The sequence below is a fragment of the Pipistrellus kuhlii genome, unplaced genomic scaffold (genome assembly GCF_014108245.1).
Source record: "Pipistrellus kuhlii isolate mPipKuh1 unplaced genomic scaffold, mPipKuh1.p scaffold_m20_p_8, whole genome shotgun sequence".
Lineage (NCBI taxonomy): Eukaryota > Metazoa > Chordata > Mammalia > Chiroptera > Vespertilionidae > Pipistrellus > Pipistrellus kuhlii.
The window spans coordinates 20,539,718-20,552,604 of NW_023425584.1; the positions used below are offsets into that span (position 1 = coordinate 20,539,718).

Below are 12,887 nucleotides of genomic sequence, written 5' to 3' on the forward strand. Positions count from 1 at the left end.
ATTTGCATTTTTCCCAGAACTTTCTGGTGATTGTATTGTGCTCTAAAATTTGAGATCTTAAGCTGCAGAACTGTTTTTCATAATTTATCTGGGGAAGAAGTTGTTGGATATGAATGTATTGAAAACAAGTAAGACTAAAACTAAGAATATCATTTTCTCAAATTTGGACCCATAATCAGCATATACATTCTTCTCATTTGGGTCCAATATGGACTGTAACCCAAGCCCAAAGAGGTAATAATTAGAAATGTATAAATAAATGCTTCTCCTATTAAAATAAATAGTAAAGCATTTTGGTGGTATCCATCTTGAAAGTATTACATCATATGTTTTACAAAGTACCCCCCTTCCCATATTTCCAGTACCCACCTGGCACCATACATAGTTATTACAATATTATTCACTATATTCCCTACACTGTATTTTATATTCCTGTGACTATTTTGTAACCACTAAGTTGTAGTTCTTAATCCCTTCACCTTTTGACCCAGCCCCCAACACTCTCCCCTAAAGTACTACAATATTTTTGTCCATCCACATACTTCAGAATTAAGAATAAGTCACATAGAATTCAAAATCAAACAAACCTTTAACTTCTAGACTTACATGCATAGCACATGAACAGACAATAGTGCAGGGAGGGTGGCCTGGGGAGGGGGCAGGATTGAGGCGGATGGTGTCAGTGTGGGGGAAGGGACTGTAATACTTTCAACAATAAAGATAATTTTTTTAAAGTAGGTTAATATTTCACATTGGACCCAGGACCTGAACATAGCATAATTATTTTTTGGCTTTTTTATTTTTCTACCTCAAGAGTTTAGCAGCTGAAGAATCTGAACTACGATTTCGACAACTAACAAAAGAGTACCAGGCCCTCCAAAGAGCATATGCCCTCCTGCAGGAGCAGACTGGAGGCATCATCGACGCTGAAAGGGAGGCCAAGGTGAGTGAGTGTCTTGGAGAGTGCTCAGAACTGGCTTTTTATGCAGCCCTCGCAGCATCAAAGAATCACGGACATAAAAATATCAATAAGGGTAGCTTTCCATGTGCCCTCCTCTCCTCAGCGGCTTTTGAACTGTTGTATCTTTTATGTCAACAAGCCTTGGATCTAGAAGCATTAGAACCAGCCTGGATCGATGCTTTTGTTTCTTTTAGATAGTTGAGTATCTCGCTATTTGAAAACTTACATTTTTTAAAACTAGACAATATTGAATGTTGATAATCCATTTTTTTTTTTTTTTCGGTTTCTTGCTTGGGAAAAAAAGCACACACCACCACTTTAATCTTTCAAAAGCAATGGTTAGCCAGTTTCTTTTCTTAGTTAATAAGTACACAGCATTACATTGACAACCTACCAAGAATTTCCACTTCCAACATCTCATTTAATCCCTGTGACAGCTCCCAAAGGTAGGTATTTTGTAAAAGAGGAATTTGAGGCTGAGAGAGGTTCATTGAATTGCCCAAGATCACACAGGTAATAAGTGGGAAACTGAGATTCCAGCTCAAGTCTTACTGGATTAGATGTTCCTTTCATTTTTTTACATTTCAAAAATATAAAAATAAACACTCACAATACTAACATTTAACACTTATTTAGTGCTTGCTGTGTTCCAGGCATTGTGCTGAGCACGTTATATACATTAATATCATGTAATTCTAAAATAGCTCTATGCATTAAATGATTTTGTTATCTTCTTTTAATAAGAGTGGAAATAATATCTTAGGAAGAGTTAAATGTAGCTTAGTTAGCTCAATTAAAATGAGAATATGTAGCTTAGATTACAGATAGGATCTGAACCTAGTCTTTCTGAGTTCAGAGTTAGAACCACCATGCCATAACTGCCCCATAGATTTATTAACAAGGGGCAAAAAGAAGTGTGATCCCCCAGTGGTTTTATCCTCCTTATTTAGAGGGTCTAGAGCAGGCCCTTTTTCTGCCAAGGGACCATTTGGATATTTATAACATGATTTCTGGGCCATACAAAATAATAACGTAGAAATTAGCCTGCTATATATCTGGTCAGACATTTAATGAACTCACCCCTAATGCTCTGGCAGGGCTAACCCATGGACTTTATACCTCCTGTGGGCTGGATGTTCCCCACCCTTGGTCTAGAGCAGTGGTGGGCAAACTCATTAGTCAACAGAGCCAAATATCAACAGTAAGTATAATGATTGAAATTTCTTTTAAGAGCCAAATTTTTAAACTTAAACTTCTTCTAATGCCACTTCTTCAAAATAGACTCACCTAGGCCATTGTATTTTGTGAAAGAGCCACACTCAAGGGGCCAAAGAGCCACATGTGGCTTGAGAGCCACAGTTTGCTGACCACTAGTCTAGAGTATGCTGAGGGGTATTGTAGGACCTACTGTTAATTACTTAGTTATATATTTTTAAGTGGTGACATATGTACATGCACATGCATATATATGAGTAAACATGTTTACAAAAAAGCAATCATCAGAAAAGGGTATATGTGTGCGCCTTCATATTTATGTCCTATAACTATAATAGTTGTGGTTTTCATTATCAGCATATATTAAGCACTCTTACCAATACAGTATTGCCGATTAAAATAATAGCATATGCCTTGTGTTTTGGAGAGCTGGTCATATAGAAATTAGTTATCTTTCTCTTACCTCACTTTCCCATCTAAATAAAGGTTTAGCTTGATCTCTGGCTATTAGAATAAGATAAAATAAAAAACACAACATTCAAAGCAAAATAACATGTTTCCTCGAAAATAAGACAGTGTCTTATATTAATTTTTTCTTCCAAAGTTGCACTAGGTCTTATTTTCAGGGGATGTCTTATCTTTCCATGCGCTAGGTCTTATTTTCAGAGGATTCTTATTTTCGGGAGAACAGGGTAGTCTAAAATGAATAAAGATGCTGGATAAAAAACAACGTAGTAAATTCAAAGAAGTAGAAATTTTAAAAATAGACAATATAATATAAATGAAATAGTATTAATGAAAACAAAAAATAAAATTATTTCAATGCAAGAAAAAAAATAGAGTATACTCAACTCCCATTTGAAGTTAAAATAATTCTTAGCAATATTAAGCTTGGCATTTTTTAAACCTGATAAAGATAAGTATAATATTTAACAGTTCAAAAAAGATTCTCCTCACAATAAGGAATAAAAATAATACCTACCATTCCTGACTTTACTCACCTTTGTAACAAAGAATTTATGTGGATCATATGAGAAGAGAAAAAAAAAATGTACGTTCAGAATAAACAAACCTATTTTTTTCAGGAAATAGAATCATAAACAGAAAAAATGCAAGAGTACCTAAGAATGTATTACTACACTAAATGAATAGGGTTATTCCTTAAAAGATCAGTGATCAAAACAATTACTACACACAATACTTGACATATACATGGACACATACATACATAAATAATTGGATTTAGATTTAGGTCACAAAGATGGCACTGAATGAATGGAAAGATTTTGGAGAGGTAAAATGGGAGAAGACTTTTCAAATGAGAGCAAATTGGAGACTCACAAAGCATATTTAAGAGTCAGGGAGATCCTCAGCAAGTAAGGGGTGGACTGTAGTGTTCCTTGAATAGTGGGAAAAAATTGGAAATATAATGGAAAATCTCAAATCCCAAATTAAAGAGCTTGAATTTTAACCCAATAGCAAAAGGAGCCATTGAAAGTTTTAAACAAGAATTTAGATCATAAAAATAGTTTTAAGGGATTCTTTGGTCATAGAATATTCTTCTTTTTTTTCTTGTTGAGTTCTAATCAAGGAAGATGAGGGGAAGAAAAATATTGAAGTAAGTAAGTTTTACTTACTGAGTTCTGGATTTTTTATTCCACCAGGCTCAAGAACAGCTCCAAGCAGAGGTGCTAAGGTATAAAGCCAAAATTGAAGATCTGGAAGCAACCCTGGCTCAGAAAGGGCAGGTAGGCATTTGGTTGCTGGCAATTTGATCTGACCTTCCTCTAGATCACCCTTGTGCATGGGCCACACCCAGGACACGGCTTGGCTCTCCACAGTGACCTTTCTCAAATGTGTCAGAATGTTCAGTGCTATGTTTCTGTCCCTGGTGTTTTTCTGGCCAGAGTGTGCACCCAGCTACAACAGCAAATGAGGTTGGGCGAGAGAGAGAATGCCAGAGGAAGAGAAGCCCTGTACCAATAGCCTAGAGTGGTCATAAACTCCTAAGACCAAGACCCAGCCCTGCAGCTGCATTCGTTGCCTCTATGCTACATCTATGGTTCTGCATTTTAATGTTTTCCATCCATATGTATCTAGCCTGTGTGCATTCTGACCCTTGTCACTTTTTGCCTGTGTGGTCACTTCTGAGTCCCCAGAAGGCTGGTCCTGGATTGTTCAGACTGAAAAAGGTAGCGGTAGTGAGTGACAATGAAAAGGGGGTTAAATTTTCCTGGTAACTGTGGCCCCAGTGTCTTTGAATAAGGAGCTGGCAGGTGTGGGTGTCATTTGCCAGTAGTTGGCAGGCAAACAAACTGGGTGAAAAGAAGGCAGCTCTGGCAAAGTGGTTTGACAACACGGGCTCTTTCATGCCACTCTGAAATGCTGACTGCGCGATATTCTTTGTCAAACAGGATTCACACTGGGTAGAAGATAAACAACTTTTCATTAAGAGAAACCAGGAGCTTTTAGAAAAGGTATGTTGGGCGCAATACCCTAGTGGGGCAGAGGAGGCAATGATGAGAGATCCAGGAGCAGCAGGGGTCTTCTCAGGAGTGGCACAGGGGCCAAGGGAAGGGGCGGCTTCTCGGCGCTGTATTCTCCTCTGCTGCGTGCTCGACTGCATCCCTGTCACCGCCATCACCATCAGTGGAGTGGCACGTGTGCATGGCTCTGTGCTGGGCAGTGTGCCAACGCAAAAGGATGTGATCCCTGACACCTATTGATGTGTAAACCATATATATATATATAGTGTATGTATGCTGTACATACATATATACATATATACACACACCCACACGTGCACACATCCTATGTGCTTGTCCATCTACAAAAAGCACACCATGAATAGGACTTGTTATTTTGTGCTAGGAACTGACAGGTTATGACTTTGAGACCATGCTATAGCCTAGGGGTGTCGAACTCAATCAGAGAAGGGGCCAAAATCTAAAATCCAGCCTAAATCGTGGGCCGAATGGTTTACTGAACAGTCATAAACTGTCATTGTGGTGGAAACGCAGCGGAGTGCAGTGATGACAGCGTGGTGCGGGCCACATTGCAAGGCCTGGCGGGACGGATTTGGCCCGCGGGCCTTGTGTTTGACACATGTGCTAGCCTATCACAGACAGTTTTTACTTTTAGTCTTGTTTGCTCAACTTGGCTGTTAATTTTTATATTTTTTTATTTTTTTTAATAAAAGAACTTGGGCAATGATTCCTTGAAAGCACAAAATTCCATGTCCAGGATTTCTTTCAACAAATCAAGATGCAAAAGGCTGATTTAGTCCCAATTGACAGGTTATTTTGATTGGGGGCAATGAAATATAACAGATCATTTTAAGTTCAATGGTGGCTTTTTTTTTTTGTTATTCACTTTCCAAGAATGTAATTTAAAAATTGCAACATAATCCTTTATATTTTTCTTGACAAAAACAGAATTTAAAAGCCCATTGGAATAAGGGAAATAATTCTGTATGTCTACCCAAAATTATATAGAAGTTTTCTTAGAATAATTTCTGCCAGTATTTACTAGCTTTGACAAGGAATAGAAATTAACCAGGGGGGAAAGGAAAGACAATACTTGTCCTCTTTTCCCTCTGGCCTGGCAGAGTTAGAACATCCTATCTCACATCATGCATGATTAGAGATAAGGCTGATAGATTCAAGGTAGGTGAGTATTTCAGGACTGAGAACTCATACTCTCAGAAAGGTTAAAGGTCCCTGCAAAGAAACTTCATTACACATTGGTTCTAGTCTGTGAATTACAACTGCAAACCAGTTATCTACTTGTTACCATTAAACACCAGAACCAGGAATTTCCCCAAATATCCTATCTCTAATCCCAATCCAAGATGCTAGAAAGTAGGATCTTTTTGTGATCTAAATCAGCTTCTACAAACTTTAAAAAATTTACTTGACCACAACAATCTAGTATAAAATACTTGAATTGGCTTGAATCAATGCCATGCAGCCCACTGTTTTCCCATCTTTATTTTCCTCTAAATTTTGTATATCATGAGACTATAAGAAAAAAAGGACTTTAGTGGCATGCTCAGAGGTGCTCAATAATATGTGTTGTTACATCTCTTTATCATCTAAAAAATAATTCCCATTATGTCTTCTGTCTAATTTCATTTGGTCTTGATTTCTTTGAGCTAAAAGCAGAATATTGAGCTCAGATTTTTAAGAGTGAAACAAAACTGAAAAAACAATAAAGCAAAACATCTTACTTAAAGTATGTATACTTGGGAAAATAAAATCCATTCTATGCTGAAAAGCCCATATTTTTATTTTTTATTTTTAACTTTAAGATTTTAAATAATTACTGTGAGTAATATCTACCTGAATAGCTAATATCAAAGGCAGCCTATACCCCTTTGCAGATCATGAAATTTGTTGAATTCTTGTAGACATGGACCTTGTCTATAGGGTGAGGCATGTTCATACACAATCAATTTAATTCCATGCTTCTTCAGGTTATTCTAGAAGTCCTATAGGACAGCCCTATAGGAAAACAGAGGAGGAGTTATTATTTCTGAATGGGTAGACATGGAAGCTCTTATAGTAGGAGATATTGGAGCTTGGTGTGCCAGGAAGTGTAGAATTTCCTCACCTAGAAAAGAAGTGGGGGGACCCCTCTTAGGCAGACAGATGAGCAAAGCAAATCCTGAAGTAGTCAGTGCATGGGGTAGATCTGGGTTTCTAGATTCTAGTGTGTATGTGTTCATGTGAATCTGTGAATGTGTTGATATAAGAGTGGTAACATTTAAAACTGGAAAGCTACCTGGTAACCAGAATATCAAGGATTTTAAATTTCATATTGAGAAGTTTGGCTTTACTCTGAAGGTAACTAGAATTCAGCCAAGTTTGTCTATCAGAGATTTGTTTTTTAAATCATTTTCCTGACAACTTGTAACTCCAGAAGTAAGAGGTATAAGTTTCCATTATTTACCCCATTAAATCTGCTTCTGGAATCCCCAACAAGACCATAATGAGTACCCTCAGATCCACTACTCATAGGATCTCTAGACTTTATCTCAATGAATGGAGGTGTCCTCTGGTGTTTTTCTCTATGACCTAAAAAACTCAATTGAAGGATAACTAGAAGGAAAGCCAAATACTTGCCATAGTCACATCTACTTGGGACTTTTTTTTCTAAATGATTAATTCACTGAGCAAATGAATGTTATCTATGCTTGCTTTGTAAAGTTGTATTGGGAATGTTCTCCTAACAAGGATTTACTTTATTAGATAGAAAAGCAGGAGGCAGAAAATCACCGGTTACAACAGGAACTGCAGGATGCCAGAGACCAGAATGAACTGCTGGAGTTTCGAAACCTAGAGCTAGAAGTAAGGAAATGATGATCATAATGATGATAATAATCATAACAGCTAGCACACATGGAGCACATGCTATGTGTGAGGTGCTGAATTAAGCATTTCAGCTACATAGTCTCATTGGGCCTCACAACCACTATCAAGGTTTTAGAGATGAGGCAAGTAAGGTTGAATCCGCTGCCCAAGTCCTGTGATTAGTGAGTGGTAAAGCATTGATGCAATTTAGGATGTCTGCCCAGAAACTGTATTTTTTCAGCACTATTAATGCCTTGATGAACAAGACTAATGAATAAATTTTAAATAATTGAAAGAATCGATTTCAAACTTCATCAATGATTCATTGCTTTTAAATAATTATTTCCATCCTTCATTTAATTCTGGCTCGAAAAAGGTCACTTTAAGAATTATATTTCAAAATGTATTATATGCAAAATTATTTTATCATTAGACATTTGAATTTGTCAGTGAACTTTTTTAGTCTATAATGCATTTATGCCAAAAGCTAAGAAGCAAGGTAACTTGTTTTGGAAATACTTTGGTTAATATGACCAAATTTCAGAGTTTTTTGGTTTTTTAAGTAAAACATATCAAATAAGATTTTCATTATATCATGTAGAATCTGGCTTAGGATCTGGTTGAATGTATGTTAAAATGTAAAGGCTAAGAAACATTCTTATTTTATTTCTCTTATTCTGCCAACAATTTCTTCTTGAGGTTCTTTCAAACTAGGTCCGGACAGAGTTAGCAGTCAGTATACTTCAATGAAAAAGAGTTGTCTTTGGTAGTCCATAGACAGTATCTTATTCATAAAGCTTGAGTGATTGAATATGCAAAAGTCTGTTAGCTGCCATAAAACTTCATGGTCAAAAGATAATTCTTTGTGATACTTGAAGCTCTAAATATTCAGATAATTTGAATTGCAACTCCACTTCCCACATTTCCCTGATCAAAAAAAATTTACAAGATTGAATGACACTATCTATAAATTCCCTTCCATACCTTTGTTGACGAATCAGTTTTTTCCATTAAATTTAAGCATGAACATCTTGAATTCTTTTTTTTTTTCCAAATGTCATATTGATACATTGCTGAAATAGCAGACAACTGGTTTAGTGTTTAATCAGTTGTTGCTTTTTTTTAATGCCCATATATTCTCCACTATATTTCAAGGAAAGAGAGAGACGGTCCCCTCCATTTAATCTACAAATTCACCCATTCTCAGATGGTGTGAGTGCTCTCCAGATCTACTGTATGAAAGAAGGTGTCAAGGTAGGCAGATATTTGATATTTTATGTTTGTAAGAAAGTAGAAAAACTGGGAATTGGAAAAGCCACGGGGGAGGGGTTGCTCATGACTTTTGTCTTTTGGTCCCTGGATGTCATTTTGATAAAAACTGGGTAACAATTGAAAGGAGTCATGTCCATTGGAAAATCTGTAGAACATAAAATAAATGTGTGAAATGTAAAAAAACAAAGAACACAGGAAGCCATGCTTATTTAGAATGGAGTATCATAAACAATATTAATTCAAAATATTAATATAATGACCTTTAATTAACTAGAGGAAACATTCAATGAATTCAGTACTGCAATAAACATATTTCAACTATGTGGGTAAAAATATACTTGTTGAGTCCCTCTGTTGTGATGTTGGCTGTAAATGCTGTGGAATTCATAATCTTGGAATTTCAGCATTAAAAGAGACCTTGAAATTGTGTAGGTCACCATCTCTTTAGGTATGTTTAATTTAGGGAAGATTTCTCTTTTGAAAGTTTATAACATATTGCTCAGTTCAACAAAATATACTTCTATCTGTAGTGATATTGGAATACATTGAAAATAATATTAAGGTTGAATGGAGATGGCTCCATCTCCTGGGATCAATATTGTCCTTCGATGTAATGAAGTCACGTGGCAAATATCTATTCCAGAAGTAAAGCTGGGAAGCCCCTGCTATTCCTAGCCTCTCCTTACCTTCTGCATGGCCCTTCCCGCTCCCACTTTGAGCTGCCAAATATCCTGCATTAGTTGCCTTCTCTCTGCCTATGGGAATGAGCTAGACTTTCCCCTGTGGCTATACTGCATTTGAACATAAGAGGAGACAGTGGTACTAAGGAGGTAGAAAGTGTGGGGTAGGTGGAGGGGACGAGGTATAAAATTGTGCTTCCTTGACTTTCATCTTAAACCACTTTCACAGTGTTTGAACTCTGGCCTTCCTGGGCTACGAGAAAATTTGTAAAACAAAGTATTTTTTTTTTTTTTTACTCAGCTCTAATTCAATGAAAGTACTTTGCTTCATCTTTTCCTTGGATACTTTTTTTCTTTTGATAAATCATAAGCAACATAATCCAATGTATGTCATTTATATCCAAAGGAACTCTTTCAAATGGAATTTACTTGCTTTAATCTTCTGTCAGGATTATAGTAAAAATCAGTTGTTTCCAAAAGATGAAATTAAAGCTCAATAAAGAAAGGAACTGCATTATAGTTTATGTGGCAGTCAAAATCTCAACCAAGTTAGAATTCCATTAATTAGAATGAAGTTGGCTCATTATTTATATTTACTACCTATTATTTTTCTTTATACCTGAAGTCTACAATGGCTGAAAATATGGACAACTCTTATAAAAAAGTTAATGAACTAATGCAAGCCTTCACTGTATTCTGGACTCCTTTGTACATAATCTGTTTCTCCTCAAGATCAGCCTATGAAGGAAGTATTTTTTACCTTTATTTTGCAATTCGCAAAATTGAGAATGAACTGTTAAGTAGTTTTCTAAAGTTCACACAGCTTATAAGAAGCACAGTGGAAATTTAAAACCAGGCGTGCCTGATTGAAAACCCAAGGAATTGCAGGGTTAAAATGTTTTCTCTATATTAGTTTGGGGCACTGGGAGAATGGTAAGCCACATTTGTATCTTTGACTTGAGTGTATCCCCTTGATTTTACAGGATGTGAACATCCCTGATCTCATAAAGCAGCTTGATATCTTGGGTGACAATGGGGTAAGTATGAGTTAAGTAAGTGCAGGAAAGACATGAATTTGCCTAACAAGAGGCAAGAAATCCTTGCCAATGTGTCACGTGTGAAATAATAGCAGGTGGGAGGCCATGTTCACTGAAGGATGTAGCTCTCCAGAGAGAAACAAGTTTATCAGACAGCTTGTCTAAAGGATTGTAAGGATCTCTGAAAGATATTAACATAAATGGGAACTGGTAAAATGCTTTTCGTGAGCAGGTTTCTGATTTGAATGCCAACCACATCTGCAGTGATTAAAGCTGATTGCCTTCTGACTGTTGCTTGGATGCATCCAATGTGAAATTAATCAGTCATGCAGTTGCAAATGGTGCTAAATAGTAGGGTTGGTGGCAGCCACATAAAAAAGGACCAGGAAGCTATAGTCCTTTTTCTTTTCAAAAGCACCTTCCAGGCATGGTCAAGGCATATTTATTCAGTGGGAGGACTAATCTTTGAGATATTAAATGAATGATACATGTAGGTTGAGGAGTTACACCATTTTTTCCCTTTAACAATTGTCAAAGGAGGGAACATTATCAATGAAATCGCATGAAACTGTCATGCAGAGATTACTCTTTATTTCATTTTGGTTTATGCTTTTCTCATAACATGTCTATTAATGAAGATGCTTATAGTGAAATAAAATCAAGTCAGTATTTGAGAGGTATAAAAAACTCACAATATACTTTTTATATATAAGGTTTTCAATGAACTCTTTGTTAAGAATTACTACTAAATAGAACATATGTTAAGGTTCCATGCACTTGTGTCTATGGCAAGCACTTAGACAATATTTTCTGATAATATAAATACCTGAAATGTCTTCAGTTTATTTTTTTTTCTCTCTTTTTCACAGAATTTAAGAAATGAAGAACAAGTGGCCATAATTCAGGCCAGCACTGTGCTGTCCTTGGCAGAGAAGGTAATAAATTGTACTGACTTTCAAATTATCTCCGTGTCTGACTTAACACCTAAAGAGCAAGGTAGGGTTATTGAATACCTAATAAAGATTTTATTTTTCAGGATGAGACAGCCTAGATAGAATGAAAACACATACCCAAAAAAAAATCTACACACTGTTTTGGGGTGGGTGGATGGATCATTCTTGCTTTGAGGTCTCTTAAAAATAGAATGTTTTAAAAATGGGAAACCTTCTAAGTTACATTATTCAAGCAATCCTTACCAAGATGGGAAACTGATAAAGAACAGTTTTGTTAGAAGAAAATTCAACTGAGTATATTTGAAACTTTTTAAATTTAATTTATTGGGGTGACATTGGTCAATAAAATTATATAGGGTTTAGGTGTACAGTTCTATGATACATCATCTGTACATTGCATTGTGTGTTTGCCACCACAACTCAGATCTCCTGTCACCATTTACCCCCATGTACCCTTTGCCACCTCCCCCCCCCCCCTCCTTTTCCTCTGGTAATCACCATACTGTTGTCTGTGTCTGTGATGGTTTGTTTGTTTGTTATGTTTTGTTTTGTACTGTTTTTGTTTGTTTGTTGTTGTTGTTTTTTGCTTAATCCCTTCACCTTTTTCATCCAATCCCCCAGCTCCCTTCCTCTGACAACTGTCAATCTGTTCTCTACCTATGAGTTTCCACTTTGTCTGTTAGTTTATTTCGTTCATTAGATTCCACATATGAGTGAAATCATATGGCACCTTCTTAAATTTGAAGATCTCATTGTCTTTGTAAGCGATTTGTGGATTGGGCAGCATTCCATCTGACAACTACAACAGCACTCTTAGAGGTTGCAAAAATGCAAAGCTTTTATAGGAAGAAGGGTGGGGCTAGGGAGCTATTAACAAAAGAAAAGAAACCAGTAAGTTTAGGCCAGGACATTTTTTTTGTTGTTGAGGGGGAGGCAGGCAAAGGTTTTATCATGCAGGTTGCCTCTTGAGCCTGTGTGGGGAAGAGAGAAGCGCTCCAGGGACAGACCTCATTGATGTCCAGAGATTCCAGACTGTTGGACTGAGATTATATTCCTGGTAAAGGTCACTACTGCAATTAGGTCAGATGTTGAGTTTAGGTTCGGTATCATGGGCTTTAGGACAAGTGATGCCATATTGGGGCTTGTGGTGTTAACAATTGAGAGGCGGTAAATTGGAACGTGGCTCTTTTTATGGGCTTTTCCTTGGGTGTGTACATACAAATTGTTCCCAAAGGATTCTGTGACCTGGTGGTGGCTCACTGCAGGCTCCTTCAGAAAGATCTGAGAGTGTGCTCTGCCCCCCTTGTGTCTAAACCTGGTCAATGGTAGGAAGAGTGAAAGAAGAGAAAAGAGCAGAAGACCAGGTAGATAAGTCTGATAACTGGCTATATTCAGGGTGCCTTGGAAATCAGCACATA

At 36.8% G+C, this 12,887-nt stretch overlaps 1 protein-coding gene across 4 annotated transcripts in view; it reads left to right on the forward strand.

Annotated features, from left to right (window-relative positions):
- JAKMIP2 (janus kinase and microtubule interacting protein 2) overlaps positions 1–12,887 on the forward strand; it is a 133,380-nt gene that overhangs the window by 104,661 nt on the left and 15,832 nt on the right. For 2 of the 4 annotated variants that reach the window (XM_036424373.2, XM_036424372.2), the window contains exons 10-16: positions 815–943; positions 3,841–3,924; positions 4,591–4,653; positions 7,426–7,524; positions 8,683–8,781; positions 10,463–10,516; positions 11,386–11,451. In XM_036424373.2, the coding sequence (XP_036280266.1) occupies positions 815–943; positions 3,841–3,924; positions 4,591–4,653; positions 7,426–7,524; positions 8,683–8,781; positions 10,463–10,516; positions 11,386–11,451 (594 nt within the window). Of the gene's footprint in view, positions 1–814; positions 944–3,840; positions 3,925–4,590; positions 4,654–7,425; positions 7,525–8,682; positions 8,782–10,462; positions 10,517–11,385; positions 11,452–12,887 lie in introns of those variants that run through there. The other 2 variants (XM_036424375.2, XM_036424374.2) reach the window with 2 other exon arrangements.